The sequence below is a fragment of the Colletes latitarsis genome, chromosome 14, assembly GCF_051014445.1.
Source record: "Colletes latitarsis isolate SP2378_abdomen chromosome 14, iyColLati1, whole genome shotgun sequence".
In the NCBI taxonomy this organism is placed as follows: Eukaryota; Metazoa; Arthropoda; class Insecta; order Hymenoptera; family Colletidae; genus Colletes; species Colletes latitarsis.
Genome location: NC_135147.1, coordinates 20,851,732 through 20,867,956, shown reverse-complemented (window position 1 = coordinate 20,867,956; position 16,225 = coordinate 20,851,732). Strand labels below are relative to the sequence as shown.

Below are 16,225 nucleotides of genomic sequence, written 5' to 3'. Positions count from 1 at the left end.
TTAAAGGTCTAAGGATAGGCGCATACTATCGACTCTCGATCGAGTCGAGCGCTGTCCACGATATCTCGAACGGTGAATCGTATCGAACGCACTAACAACTGACAGTCGACGACCACCATTCAAAACCAAACGAACATTTTATCTATCACAATTTTGTAAATAAAAATCTGAGAAAATTTAATTTCTGGGACAAAAAGATCTTAAAAGGAATTCATATCGTATGTGAAAATAAATTTCGATCATGTGTCTTAATATTGGTTTGGTAGCTATGTACATAAAAACTATATTTTTAAAAATTAATTTAAGTACAATTTCATTCTCAATCATTCATAAAATGGGGGTTGCAATTCAATATTCGGTAGATGGGCTCGGTAATAATTTCTTTAAATATCGATTTATTAATTGCGAGTGGTACTTAGATAAGTATATTAGGGTCTGGGTTAGATTTACAATTTAATTCTCAATCTGACGTAAGATGGGCTCGATGATAATTCCTTTAAATATTGATTTGTTAATTGCATATTAGAGTCGATCCTCGAGAGTGGGGGTGGGGGTGTAACGCGCGACCACGTGAGAAGTGGCCCGGCGAACGATACACCGCGTCGCGAGAAGAGGGCTTTCGAGATGGTGATTCGAGATGCGAGGATGCGTGCGCCGCGTTGGGATCGGTACCGGATATCCGTGAGGTGACTGCGTCGCGACCCGCGGCGGGATATGCGGGCGCAGTGTGCTCGCACGGGCAAAGGGGCGAACGGATCGCGCGTAAAAGAGCGGCGGCCCGCGAGACGATTGCATCGGGAGACAGAAAGGAATTTAACTTTACGACTTCACGGTGCGATTTGACGATATTCCGTGGAAGGACCTAGCGGGCATAAATTCAAACGGCGGAGAGATCGATAAACGTTGCTTTATGGTTTCCTCGATCTCGTCGGGGTTGAGGACTCCGGTCGGAGAGTCGCGAACCCTACGAGGCGGGTAATCAAGAACTCCGGGGGGATTTTTATTGGCGACGCCGGACAAGGATCGTTTACGGCCCCGGTTTTAATTGTTCGAAATTATTCACATTTCGCTCGTGCGAACGCGTCCGCGGTAATTTTATTCGACGTACGCTCGTAAGCTACACTGCCGCACAAAAGTTTGGAAGCAGTTCGTGTATACCTTAAAATTTCAACCTGGTGTCGTGGTTAGAAGTATATTTTCAACGTTTCATTTTTGTTTTCTCAAAAATTCATCGACCAGTATCTTGTATCCTCTATTTTAGTTTGTTCGAGAGCCAAGCAGAGTTATTACAAAATGAATGGAAAACGTCGAAATCGTGTCCCCGATCGCGAACGTTCGTCCTAGCGGGTCGAGCAGGTGGTTTCGTTTTTGTGAATCAAAAATGGAGTGCATCCACTTAATTCAGTCCCTTTTGTCCTTGTTTTCGCGCACGGCGGCGCGGTAGGTTCGCTAAACAGAGAGGCTGGCACACGCGCCAATATCTCTCGTCCCTTTTCCTCCGGTCGCTGGTCTCCTTCTCTTCCTGAACATCCGTATACGGCGGAGGTGGTTTCGTCTCGAGTCTCGAGAGGAAAAGACGGACAATGCGGAGGAAGGAGATCGGAAGAGCAAGAGTGGCTCCTTTTGCCTCACCTTTGGTGGGTAATACGTTCGTATAGGTCATTCCAAGAAACGGGAACGTAACGTTTCCAACCTCGAGCTACATTGACACTTTGTTTTCAAGTACCGACAAAACCGCAGGATAAACATTCGGTTTCAACGTGAAAATCGAGAACAGGATAGAATCTGAGAACCTTTCCTGAGGATCTTTATTTCGAGGCGCAAGTTTTCTTGCATTCGTCGAGCAGGAAAATCTCGGAGGGAAATTTGCGTGGGTCTAAAAGTCGGAAGTGGCTAGGCGTCTTCCTGGAACGACCTGTACCGAGGGCCAAGCGGCGCAAGGAGGCCGCCGCGGCTTTAGTGTGACAAGGACAGACAGAGGACGAAGGCACGACCGTGCACGAGGGCCGGCCGACTGCTTACATCTTCATTAGGCCCCCATGCCTTCGAGTGAGAGCGAGAGCCTGGCGGAGGGACGAAGATCGGGACCCAGAGAAGAAGAAAACGATGATGAAGAGGGAGAGGAGGACGTAGACCGAGGAACACGGGAGAGAGCGAAACGGAGGGATTCCGTAAGGCCGCAACGGGGATAAGAAAGTCAGAAGACCGTCGTCCAAAGACCCACCGGGAATCTGTTGTTGTTGCACCGACGGACGGACGAACGGCCGCGTAAACAGAGGATCTCATCTTCTGTTTACCACGTTTACGATCGTCGGAGATCGTCCCGTCGCTTCCAGGATTTAGCGCGGTCAGGTTCGACGCGCAGAGTCGTCGACGTCGTTTCTCAGAAACGCGTGGATCGTTCGAACGGTCGTATCTCCGTCGAACAGAAGCTGGATAAATATTTGGACCAAGCGTTCCGGAGACTATCTCCGATCGAACGTTTCTCCTGTGGATCGAGAGCAAAAAGATGTCAGCGATCGCGTCCATCGCGACCGCGAACGTAGTTTCCGTTGGGAAAGAAACGCGACGGCATCGTCGAATGAGAACCGCTGGGATTGGATGGGGCTCGGTTCCGGTGAATGGTCGCGGTGGGTGGCCCGGTGGGCTCTCTGTGTGCGCCAAGCCAACCCAGCCAGCCAACCAGCGGTGGGCCTGCGTGCCTGAGCGATTGAGCCAAGTCTCAGCTTCTCCGTGAGCCTCAGAGAGCTAAGCCTGCTTCGAAGGGCCCCCTTCGTTTTCTTCTCTCGTCTTCCTCTTCTCTCCCTACTATTTAGTGCTCCGACTCCCTCAAAACTCCGTCAGGAACAGTCAGGAAAGGGACCACGAGGGTTTCTACGCCAAGTAGCCTTAGACCCACCTTTATCTGGGGCCCCTGGCAGCCGCAGCGGCGGTTCTGGTCCTTCCTTTTTCCATCTCCCGGCCGCGTCTCTACTATCCGTCCGGTGGGCATCAACCCCGAAACTTTATCTGTAAGACCTACGATAATGAAGCCACGGAGATATCGTTTTATAGACCAGCTTTCGCGAGCATAATTGGATGTATCGTCGCGGCGGTCGCCCGGTAACTCCTTTTATTTCCACTGGTTTCTTTTAATGTCGTGTCGCGCTGCCGTAAATCTGCTTTTATTGACTCGAGTCGCTGAGATCCACTTAGAGATTGGACCCTGATTTTCCAGGGCCCCGAGATCCGTAGAACGCCGTGCTTTCGCGGCGGCCGGTAGGTGTTAACTGCGTTATTGGCGTAATTGATGCGTCAATTATGTTGATTTATCGTCGCTTTTGCGAAAGTAGGCGACCCGCCGTTCTACGCTAACGCTACGCGATAAAAATTCGATCCAACCTGTAGATTACAATGTACACATCTTGCGTTAATTAAGATAATTACAAAATAATCGAAAAACAACTATTTCTGTCGTAGACGCTTTCGTTTTGGTTTATTCATATTTCGGATAATAAAATTTCGTTCGTTCGATATTACGGGGGAAACTATGCGCCCTTGGCATAAATAGTAAACGGAGATCCTGGGAGCACGTGGTCCTTATATTTTCACACGCTGTAAAGCTGTCCACACGTGCGTTTCCACGTCGCTGACAGACGTTCAATCGTTCCCCCGGGATCAGCTTCCAGAACGGAAGAACCCACTTTCCGGAACTTATTCATAAAGTGTCAGAAGAAATCGTTTCGCGGAACGTTTATTTAGCGACAGATGGTACCCACTGGTGCATGGGCGTATAATACTTCAATGGTGAGCGCGAACGCTGCTTACAAAAGCACCGGAGTTAAGACAAAACATGACTCATACGTTCAAACACATTTCGAGGGGATCGTCTAGTCAACGCATTTTCGTCGCGATCTTTACAAATTTAAAAAAAAAACTAACGTTCGAAATGAATTGTAAAGATTCAAGTAATTATTTTTTATATTCGCTTCTAAGTTCTAACTGCAGCTTTATTTACACGTTATCGAACAAGCATATAAGTATGATTGTAGTCCTCGTAGTTAACACTAGAACTACCAAAGCAGTCAAAATGATCCTTTTGTAATTTTCTATAACAGAATGAATAAATACTTATTTCCATTGCATTACACATGTCTTCACGTATCTATCGTTTTCATTTTTTTGGTACAAATAAACACACTATAATTGTTGGTAGTTCTAGTGATAATTACCTTAATTAAAGCAATAATCTCTCTGTATGCCGTTAGAGAAAACATTCGAAACGTTTGCTAGATTTTAGTGCAAAGGATCAATAATTTTAGTGTTAAAAGTACTTCCATAAATTTGTATTTTGAAAATGTACACGCACAACGTTAAATGGCCGAAAGAACGAGGACCTAGAGGAGTTTTGCAACATACGTATTAACGGGAACATAGAAATTGCTTCAACGAAATATGGAAGAGGGTGGATACCCAGTCATTGACACAGGGTATGATTTCACTTGTGAAATCTTTTCGACGGTATGGTCTCGGGCCAGCGATGATCAATTTGCAGCGCAGAAGTGGTTGCCACGATACCGCAAAACCCACAAACGGTCCCAAACACTTTCCAGGAAGACACATATATTGTTAAGGGAAAAGTGGGGGGGGAGGGGGGTCTTTGGGCCGAGTCCCATCACGCGTCCACGACAACCGATCATTCTGCCTTTTAGACAAGCGTTTCATGGTCGACAGAGACGAGCATTTGGCTAGTAGTATCGCGAAATTAACGTATAACCGGTAATTGGACGGAATATCCCTTTAACGATTCGACGGTCGTGTCCTACCTTGTCCGGCTTAACAGCCTTCTCGTTTGAAATTTAAGGAGGAGAACTTAAGGAGGGCTGCCACCATCGTTGCTTCTGCTCCTACCGAGGCATTTAAGGACGAAGCACGAGAACCACGAAAAGGGGGTGGGAGTGATCTCTCTCCCCTTCTCTCTGTCTCTCCTTATCCCGCTGTTGCTGTTCGGTGTTTCTGTTGGTTGCACGACCAAAGGGCCGCTCGTTGCACCTGCTCTCCCTCATAGTACGTCGAATGTTTCTTCGTGGTGGAAGAGGAACACGCGCGTGTTCGTTTCTTCTTTCTTTTCTCCGTCTTCCTTTCCACTCTTTTCCCCCTTTTCTTCTGGAGTCCTCTGTTGATCCAAGGCTCGCTCACGTCCGGCAGCCTCTTCCCTTGGGGCGAGCATCGAATTATCGTTAAACGTCGGTTCTCTTCCTCCGCGCCGCAGGTACGGGACCCGACGACTGTCGCATGTGGGAGAACGAGGTCATTTTATTCCCGGGGTGGGATTCCTCGCCGCGCTTGCGTAATTATTTTGCGGTACGTGCAATTTGGAAGGTGCTCGTTAGCTCGTAAAGCGGAAATGATACCCGTTTCGTTCGATTTTGTCGACTGGGATCGTCCACGCTAATGCGTTTACTCCCGAGGTACAGTCGCGACAGGAAATCGAACGCTTAACCGGGTGGTTACTGTTACAACCGACGACGTCGTCGCGTTCTCCCGCGGCGTCTTTGCGTCGATATCCGCTATTCAACCGCGAACGAAACGTGACTGATGACCATCGGACACCGAACGAGAGAGAACGGTAAGAATCGTTCTGGGTTGTTCTCGTGGATCGCGGCGGGTGAATGAGACAGTCGACGAGGCTGAAAGACGCAGCCATTCAAAAGGTGTCCCAGAGGGACGGAGACCGAGGCGGATTCTTACACGGTACGATCACGGTAGCCGGAAGGGTGCAGATAGAACGGGAACGCGTCTCGCCCCCGTAAACCAGACAAGGACGGAGAAATAATTACAGAGACTACCCGCCGATAAATCAAGATGCGTCCCTCCCTTCCTTTCTCTACCTCCCAGGACTCTCGTATCTCTCTTTCTCTCTCTGCTGAATCACAGGATAACTCTGTCTTCCTCCCCCTATTCCCTCCCTCGTTTTTCTCTCTCTCTGTCGTTCTGTCTCGATCCTGCCTCACCGGCTTCTTTCTCTCTCCATCTTTATCGTGCTTTCCTCCGTTAAGACGCATGTTTCTTGCTACGTAGAGCGTAGAGAGTAGTGTCTTTATTACGCTCGATGGTCCGCCACATTCTACAGGTTGATTCATCTTCCACCGAACAGGGACTAGGATCGCCGCGCCTCGTAACGCCTCGGTTTCACGTGGGCGGCACGAGTGGCTGAGAAACTCGTTGCAAGTGATTCCGTCCGTAAGGAAACGATCCTCCCGTCGCCCCGAGGTCGCCGGATAGTCGTCGCGTCTACAAAATTTAGCTCGTTTTGTCGGACGAGTCGACACGCTCTTTATGCACCGCGCGAAATAACTTCGATCGCGCGATCGCGTACAGGGTGTCCCGCGACGAGCACGACTAAGGTGCAGAAACGATTCTACGTGAAAAAATAAATCGAACTCGCGAGATAACGTTTTCTCGTCCGCTGCTTCGTTTTCGAGAAAATCGAGCTCGAAGCTGTTTGGAGCACGAGTGTACTTTAAATCTTTCTTTGATCTCTTTGTACGTTCCTAAGTTAATTATAAGAGAATAATAATTCCAATTCGAAGCAGTAGCAACTACAGATATGTCTACAGCGAGACGCGTTAAATTCAATTTTAGTAAAACACTCGCACGCCCCAAACAAACTCAAAGTCTGTTTTGTCGAAAACGAAGCCTCGTACGAAAGAGTGTTACTCCGCAGTCTCGATTTATTTTTTCATGTAGAATTACTGGCACGAATAGTTCTATTATTTTGGAGTCCACGTTTAGGATAAGGTTATATTATCGCTAAAAAAAAAACGTACGTAGCGGTTTTCGACATTCCACGGGGGAACAGGGAGGATAAAAGAGGAAGGAGGAAGGAAAAGGTCGAACGTGCGCAATCATGTTCCCTTCTTCTTCACGCCACCTTCATTACTGTTCGTCCCTCGAGGTTTACGGTCAGGGTATCTGTCCCTGTTACCCAGGTCGGTCACGATGACCCTTCTGTCTTGGAACAGTATCTTTTCCTCCAGCATCCACGAACGTTCTCCCTAGAACTATATTACATAATGCTTCATAACGACTTTCATTAACTCACATCATGATACGCGTTCATTATATAAACAGTCCATAGATTAGAGCGTTGATTAATACAGGCAATTATTTCTGATTAATTATCCGCTTCGTTAGCCGGTAACAATTCAAACGTTTATGCTGAAAGCCTTTTTTTTTAAGTCAACTACTTAATTGGTCGATTAGCGAGACCAGCATTTTTAGATTTATGACTTCGAACTTGTTAAAAATTTGGGATTTCTTTCCGTTTGTTATTACCGAATCACTTTGCATAATAATCCAATAATACTTCGGACCAAATTTAACAGGCTTGTATGTCCGATATAAAATCCAAAATTAAGCAATGAGTCGTCCAATTTCAAAGAAACTCGATGTATAAATAAAACGAAAATAAGGAATAACTAATTAACCCTCCACGAATCAGCTGTTAGCTCCTTGTCTAGACGCAGGGGATTTTAGGATGACTTTTTAAAACGATCCAGCGCTACAAAAAGCGTGTCGAATATTTCATAAGTTCCTCGCGGCCCTACAAACCCAATTTTATCTACGGTCGCCTCAACTTCAAAATCTCTTTGTCTAATAAAAATGTTCGTGATTATTTTCGAAGTTGAAACGTCGAAATCTGACAGACAGCCTGCAAGCAAGCACAGTAACCCAGGTCGTTGTTTCTTCGCGCCGCCCTCATTATTGTTCGTCCTTCGAGGTTTACGATCACGGTATTCGTCCCTGTCCCTCAGATTGGTCACGATTGAGGCCCGTACGTTCGTTTCCACTCGTACATCCCTGAATATCGGCTCGAAAGACCGCCCGTTGACTCTTCCAGGTGGTTCTCCGTCGACCAGCGGGCCCGATTCCTTCGATGGTCCCGTTTGGACGAGCCTGTAAAAGGAGTACGTGGTAGAAGGTTGAGAACCGTCTTGATAGCGGGCAACACGGGTGGTCTCCGGAGGCCGCGCCGTGGCGGAACGAGCAAATACGCCGTCGGCATTTTTGACGGTGAAATCTGACTAGGTGGGATCCCGACGTACCCCGTGTCAGACGTCATTCCCGTGCCCTTCCTGCGTTACTTTCTGATGAATATACGTATCTTCGGTTTGCGCTTTTGGTCCATTCCAGGACACCCCTCCCGGTCACCCTATACAAACTTGCCTACGACCATAGACCCCGATCGTGATTTTGGTGGTCAATGCAAATAGTCTATCTAGAAGTTTGGAACAAGATGAAAATGAATAAAAAACATTGTTCTCATCAGTGACGTCGAAAATAAAATAGTTTGTTAGAGTATCGTAGCAGGGAACCGACTGCGCTGAAAATAGTATGCGAATGGGTTAGACGACCGGAAGTCTAGATGTAGATGAAAATGAATACCAATATCTTTTGAAGTACCGTTGAGTGAATGTGTATTTCACCAACCAGACGTTCGAGTCAATATTTTTCAGAGCATCGTTGTAGAAATTAAGTCAACAATAGTATATTTGTACAATCGTCTTCAGTATTTTAATCAGAAGTTTTTGTCGTATCTTTATGGAATCGTTTCCAATGAATTCGTGAGATTCTTCCGACGAAAATGAGTCCAAACACGACCATGTTCGGACTATTTTTAATTAGACGAAATTTGTATCATTTTTGAAAATCTGTCAACCATGTCTGACCAAAAGTAGTCCGAACTAGGTCGTGTTTGGACTCATTTTCATCGGGCAAACATCGCCAATCCATTGGTAATACTTTTATAAGCATACAATGGAAAATATAACAAGTTTTTAAAAGTTTATTAAACAATGAAATTCAATACCTTCCACGTACTTTACTATTTCCGCTGAATAAATATAAATGGTGGTGGAAATGATTTAATCGCAGTTATCTGGTGAAAAAATATTTCATTTATCCGGAGATTATTTTCGTTATTCAATCCAATGCAGTGTTGTTATTTTGCATTAGCGGAAAGACTGTATTACAGAGTCCACGAATTGCACGTAACGCTAATAGTTCCGCCATCAGTTAACTAATTACGTTCGTATAAACAATCGACGGTGCGTTGCATTTCTCATGAAAGTGTCATCGATTACTTATTTTAAATAAGATCAATGGGTTCGTCGTTTCGCCGGAGGACGAACGTTTTGAACCATAACAGAGCTATTTCTATGTCTTCTTCTGGGAACGCTTTCATTGGTACCCTGCCAGAAATTTTTCTCGGTATATCCGTAAAGCCGCAGAAACGTGTGTTACGATACTGGCCACGGTCGATGTTTCTCTTCGAGGAATCGTCCTGAAGCATAAACATTACCAAGCCGCCGAAAGCTTAAAGTGGCACGAGTCGCGAATAAAGCAACCAGTCAATCGCGACGGAGTTCGTGACTGCTCCAACGTGGGTCCGTTCGCCGGAAGGCTCAGGTAGCGCGTTCCGGTTTGAAGGAAGACAGCTGTGTTCCAAACCTTATACCCGGCGTTATTGAAAATTACTCGCTAATAATGAAAGCTACACGCGTAGAGAAGATACAGAGTGGTGATCGCTCGAATAGCCTTCAAATAAATAATATGTTTTTTCGTAGACCTCAAACGTTGTTTCGTATCATAATTTTTAATTACTTTAGTCAAATAATGTAAATGTAATGGGCATACATAAAAAAGAACTAAATATATTTATATTATTAGTATCTATAATTATAGTAGAAAACAAATCTTTTTTAAAAATACATTTAGATACAATTTAAGTTTCAATCTGACCTAAGATGGACTCAGTAATAATTGCTTTAAATATTGACTTGTTAATTGTGAGCGATACTTAGATTGAATAAATTGTGTAAGTATATTAGGATCGCTGAAAGAGCCATAGTTTATTCACAGAAAATTTCACACCGAACCATAAAATTCTTTAGGCAAAGAGAAGTCGAAAAGTCTCTTACCATTTTTCGATCAGAGTTCTCGTTTTTGAGGTACGAGGAGTTAAAGTTCTTGCGCGCGAAAACACCATGGGCACGTGTTTATCGTTCGCGCATGTGCCATTGCGCACGTTGGGATTCAAACAGCGCGCGCCAAAAATGGCGTCGGTAAACTTTAACTACTCGTATCTCGAAAACGAAGCCACAGATTGCAAAACGGTAAAGGACTTTTCGATTCCTTTTTGCACAAGGAAGTTGTTTGTTTTAGTTTGATCTCAATGTTTACGACATTTGGTTAGCGTTTTTTTAACAGGTGGGACTCTTTTAAAATTGTAACTCACGTGTCGTGATTGTTTTTTCGGTCGCAGAAGGCGGAAGGTTACAAAAAGAGCTGACCTACGCCTCGACGGAACTGGGTGAAGCAGCCGCCTCGACGCATCAGCTCGTCATCCAAACGCCGAGGCATTCCGGAGCGAATATTTTGCACCCTGCTGCACTCAAGGAACATTTAGCGATCCTGAAGGCGGCGACGCAGGTTACCGTACACCTGTTCGAAATGTAAGACCTTTTTCTCTCTTCATTCTACTTTTTTGCGCGAATTCGAAATGTCCGCGAGTGGGCAAGAAAGAACGGTCGTCCCTGACGCTTCGCGAGGTTTTCGTTTACGTTTCGGCTCGAAAGGCAGCTTTTAATCCTTCCATTCCCTACGAGCGAATTTTGTTATTCTCGAAGTATTTTTAACAAAGTCACGAAAGTTTATTTACACATTATTGAACGCTAAAAAAATGTGCACATGTACTCGGTATTAAATAAATTGCAAAGTTTAAGTAGAAAACTATCGGTGAGTCGAACTTATCGACGCAACTTGATCAAGCATTACGAGTCACTTCGATCCTGACCGTACCGATCGAAGCTCGAGATCTAATCGGGACTCGCCGATAGGAGTAGATCACGCGAACGACCTGGCTTCAGCGATAGCTCGCTCCTCTTTCTTGCAAACTTCGCGGACACCCCATAAGTGTCGGGGAGCGGCTTAGAGAAGCGACTGCCATCGTTTCAAGTTTTTCTGGAGAGCTCTCCGAGCCGCTTATCGGCGGGACGGGGGTTAAAGGGATGCAAACTTGTATTCATGAATGCATGTGTTCCGTGTCGCTTGCAGCACGTGGAGGCTGAAAGACATGTGTTACGCGCTGAACATACCCAACTTCGACATGCACTACATCGACCAGGTAATTTAAAACTACCACTACTTTATATGTAGGTGATACGTAACCGTGTGCGTGTATCGGCGACGCGTTCGAAACTATTCACGTATTCGACGCGTGAAGTACGATACCGCGTTATTGCGCACGTACTGTGACTTCTCGATTCCTGTTAGGAAATCACGAACCTAGCGATGGCTACGACGACGCTCGCAATCGTTACTCGACCCATCACCCAGAGAAATTTCATGTTTTATACTCCCCTTTACTCTCGTTCTAATATTAAGGGGTGTTTCTATCGCGAACCTTCGAAGAATCCTATTTTTCTGAACATCGAAATCAACAAAATACATTTAAAAATGAATATTATTTTTATTCTCATTTTTTTGTTTGTTTGACTATGTTATTATTTTACTTTGAAAAAACAAATGTCAGTAAATACGTGTGAGGTAGAAAAGGACTTAAAAATACGCGTTTTACGGTGGAACAACCCCTTATCGAATTAAATAATGTTTTCCTGCGACGTTTTTTCCGATCATCAGAAACGAGTGAAATATTTAAGGTGGACAGGTGGAACTCATCGCGTAAGAACGGACGATTTGCGGAGGAGAAATGCGAGTAAATTACTCTCCGCGAAGTACGATAAGAGAATCGTCTCCATCGCTGGAAATTCCTGGTTTCTACGACACTTTATTTTTGTTTCTCGATATCCAGTTATTGAGTCGTTCCCCGGTGGCTCGCGCGAAGTCGTAAACGTCGAAAATTCAATACAATGCACGAAAAGTCGTACCCACGGCTCTATATTGGATCGAGACGTGCGTGTCTGGTCACGTGTGGTACGGTCGTTTCTTGCGTTGCTAACGAGCAGACGCGTTAAAACATCCCTAAGCATACCAGGCCGAGAGAAAAAGGAAAAGCGTCAGTCACATCAGAGACGCCGCGTGTCGAATGCCACTTCCGTGACGTTACGAGCGGCGTTTCTCGAGAGTACTCGATTTTATGTTCCAATACTAAATTTGTCTCGCCTTTGGGGAACGACCGATTATCTCTACGCTCGCTTTCTTTGATCTTCTAAATCCGCGTCGATTCAGCGAGTTAACAGTTCGAAGGCACACCGACGCCTGTTTTAAATTGCGTTAATTATTCCGAGAACGTACGATCGGAAAAGGCACGTCGAATTAACCAAAGATGGGCTGGATTCAATTCGAGCGACAGTTGGTTTTGCGTTGGTCACTAATTAGTAACGAATAAATTGCTACGATACGAATAACGAATAAAATTAATAACGTATAAACGGAATCTGAATAGAAGTATCGACATGGACCGATAGCATTAAATTCGATGAAATCGTAAGTCTAGATCGGTCGAAGAACGTTAGCGCTAATGCGATTCATCGAGATTCAATTGAAAAATTTATGTCAAATGATAGATGTTCCGGTATGCAAGAATCGCCCCGAGCAACCGACTAAATCACATGGCGGTGTCCTGTATCTCAGACAAACAGGAATATTATTATCCTGCAGCCAGGTACAGGGTGTTTCACTTTTACCGCGAACGCGTTTTTCGTTTTTTCGAAGTCGCTGCTAGGCAATTTATATGCACGGTTTTTGATCGAATTCATTGTATATTTTGTTTAAAATTTAATAAATCAATTAACTAGAAGACTAAATTTCGGTGAAACGATGCACAGAGGGGAAAGTTTGAATCGATACACCGAGTGTATCGATTGCAGCCTGCGCGTATGCAACTGGAGAAATCATTGGAGCTTCTGCGGTTGCAGTGTTGCAGGCACGTTGCCTCGCCAAACATATTTGTCCTCGTCGGTGTCTCGAAATTTATACGTTCTACGCAGGATTCTTTACGAGCATTTAAACTACGTGAAATTTAGTGTGTCATAAATTATGATTGATTTATTGTTCCATAAAACCTTCAGGCTATTATCGTATTCTCTTAAAATTGTCGCGATAAATGTACAGAACGTGATCGATTGAGTCTGAAATGTACCGCGAAATTGGTATAAACGAATTCTGAATTTTCGCGACTAAAATTTCAGATTGAAACGTTTCGATCGTCTGGGCTGCTCTGATTTTAACTTGGTCGTGCAAATTGAAACTCGAGTCGAAAAGGAAACGATCGGTGAATGAAAAACATCGATAAACGCAGAATGGCAAGGAGGAAGAGGGTAGAATTATGAGCAAGGTCTAAGCTAAATGGACGGCAGTGCAATTAGCTTCGCATAATGACGGGGTATCGGCACAGCGTGTCATGTGTGGTCCGTATTCTTGCTCCTCCCTCGTCCTTATTATACGCAAATGCGAGCCAAGAGCAGTAAATACCTATTTCATGAGCTCGTTGTCCTTGTCCTCCCTTTTCCCTGTTTCTGTCGCTTCGACGCTTCCTGCTCTATGAATTTGTTAAGAGATTTTGCACTAGGAATGCACGCAATCTTCATTTTTTCCTTTTACTTTCACCATTTAATTCGAATAAATTTAACAAAAGATAGCCTAAAGTAATATCTACAAAAATAAATAATTAGGTACATAGAGTAATACGTACAGCATCATATACAGTATGATACAGAGGACTCTTTTTATGGAATTTTTCTCAGTTTACGGGGTTAAGGAACAACTTTTCGAAGCTTCTACGAACTTCTAAATATTCTTCGCCAAAATACGCGTTGTTTGCATCTTGAAACATTAAAATCCCCCAATCCGTTCAGGAGTTATGATGTTTCAAACATACGTATGAAATTTCAGGGAAGCATTTTTGGCTACACATTATATTTTCGATAAAGAATTTTTTTCTCGAAAGTGCGTAGAATTTCGTGGGTATGTATATTGACCAAAAATGATTGTAATTGACCCCCGCAACCAAAAATAATTTTTTTAGAACGATTTGAAAATTTTTAATTTCCTCGAAAAATTTAGGCACCTACCCCCTGTCGATTTTTCCTAAAAATTCATTTTCGATTTTTAATAATTTTGTTTGGCGCCCTATAGAAAAGTTGTCTAATACTTTTTTGTAGGTACCCATGGGCTCTACTTCAGAAAAAAATTTCATTGAAATATATTCACTATTGCAGGAGTTACGGCTGTTTGAAAATTGGGCCATTTTTATGGGGTTTTTCTCATTTTACGGGGTCAAGAAATAACTTTTCGGAATTCTTTGGAATTGCTACATATTCTCCGCCAAAATACGCGTAGTTTGGCTTTTTGAACATTAAAATCGTCCAATCCGTTCAAAAGTTATGACGTTTTAAACATACGCACGAAATTCTGGACTAACATTTCTGATCTAAAATTATATTTTCGGTAAAGAATTTTTTTCTCGAAAATGGCTAGGATTTCGAAGGTATGTCTATTGACCAAAAATGATTGTAATTGACCCCTGCATACAAAAATAATTTTTTTAGAACCATTTGAAATTTTTTAATTTCGCCGAAAAATTTCAACACCTACTCGAATTTTTTTCTCGAAAGTGAATAGGATTTCGTGGGTATGTGTATTGACCAAAAATGATTGTAATTAGCCCTCGCAACCGAAAATAATTTTTCCCGAACAATTTGAAATTTTTTAATTGTCTGAAAAATTTCGACACTTACTTTCTGTCGATTTTTCTTTAAAATTTGTTTTTGATTATTAATAGGCCATGGGTAATGTAGTAATACGGTTTATTAATAAATAATAAAGTATATAGTCTGAGAAAACTAAATTAACATGTACCTTAAAGTACAAAGAAATAAAAAATGGATGGCTAAAAATAATAACTCAAATTGAATTGGCAACGTCCGATGCAATTTCTCAGTTTACGTTCACGTTTAGTCAGATAAAACGCATGTTCCACTCTGTTCTCGGTGTCGGATATAAAATAGAGCCAATAAATTCAGAAGAAAGAGGCGAACGGACACTGTAGACACTCAATACGTCCTCGATTTAATTTTACCGCGCGGTTTTGTCGGGGGATCGAAAGGACAATTTGACAAATGTCCACGGCGTTCCCCAACTTCTATCCAAAATTCGTATTATTCGTAAATCAAATGGACCGCTAAAGAAAGCGAGACGACTCGGCGGTTGAGCGGCCTATTCCAATTTCTGAGAACGCACAGGTAGCCCCTAATAATGCCCCGCTACCAAGAAAAACCTTATGGCGATCGTTAGTGTCCACTATCGGAGAAAAGGAGAAATGATCAATGAGGAATGTAGCATTCACAAGTGTAATTTAAGTTATTAAACGTAAATGTTCCGACCTTACGTCTTGGGTCCATTAGTATACCTATCAACGTTTTGTTTTATAAACTTCAGGCGCATCGTTGAGGTCGAGTTTCATAAATTTTAACTCCGATTAGGAATAATATCCTCTTTCCTGATTTTTGGATACAAATAAAAAATTTTGCAAAGGCGAAACGTTTACTTTTAGTAAAGTAAACTCGCTCGCGATTGTTGGACTCTTCGTTTAATTTCGCATTGTAGCATTGCACATTATATATTTAAGAGAAATTATCGTAAATTGGAGCCGAGAACGTACGAGTTACATAATGACGGTGATTAAACGCGTGGAATCATAATAATTTTGTTCTTGCCCTCCCGATACGAGGATGAAAATTGTATTAAGTCGATCGAGAGTACAATATAATTTGACGATCGACGGTTCGTTAATCGAACTCGCTAAATCGATTATTCCGCTGTACCGATCGCGCCGTAATTTTTCAATCGAACCCGACAGTATTTCTTCAGGCACGTTGATGGACCGTTGTTTTTAGATCTTCGATAGTATCATACCCTGCGCCATCATTACGCCCCTCGACTGTTTCTGGGAAGGCAGCAAGCTCCTGGGACCAGAGTATCCCGTCCACATACCGTAAGTACAAGAAAAAGCATCGTCTCCGATTGCAAATTATTGGCCCGGGAATAATTTCGTCGCGCGAACCGGCCGCTTCCGTAGCAAAGTACATCGCGGTTTAAATTCGCAAATTAATTCACGGGCAAAACGAATAAAATTAATCGTCGATCGGCTCGCATTCCGCGATTATCGACGAGGATCAAACTGTTTAATGCAAATGCCCCTTCGTGGATGTAATTTGCTTGC

General features: G+C 43.6%; 1 protein-coding gene across 3 annotated transcripts in view; it reads left to right on the top strand.

The window, feature by feature from the left end:
* The window catches only part of Ptc (protein patched), a 50,897-nt gene that overhangs the window by 17,460 nt on the left and 17,212 nt on the right, over positions 1-16,225 (top strand). For 2 of the 3 annotated variants that reach the window (XM_076781804.1, XM_076781803.1), the window contains exons 3-5: positions 10,307-10,496; positions 11,098-11,167; positions 15,900-15,997. In XM_076781804.1, coding sequence (XP_076637919.1) covers positions 10,307-10,496; positions 11,098-11,167; positions 15,900-15,997 — 358 coding nt within the window. Of the gene's footprint in view, positions 1-10,306; positions 10,497-11,097; positions 11,168-13,297; positions 13,413-15,899; positions 15,998-16,225 lie in introns of those variants that run through there. The other variant, XM_076781805.1, reaches the window with a different exon arrangement.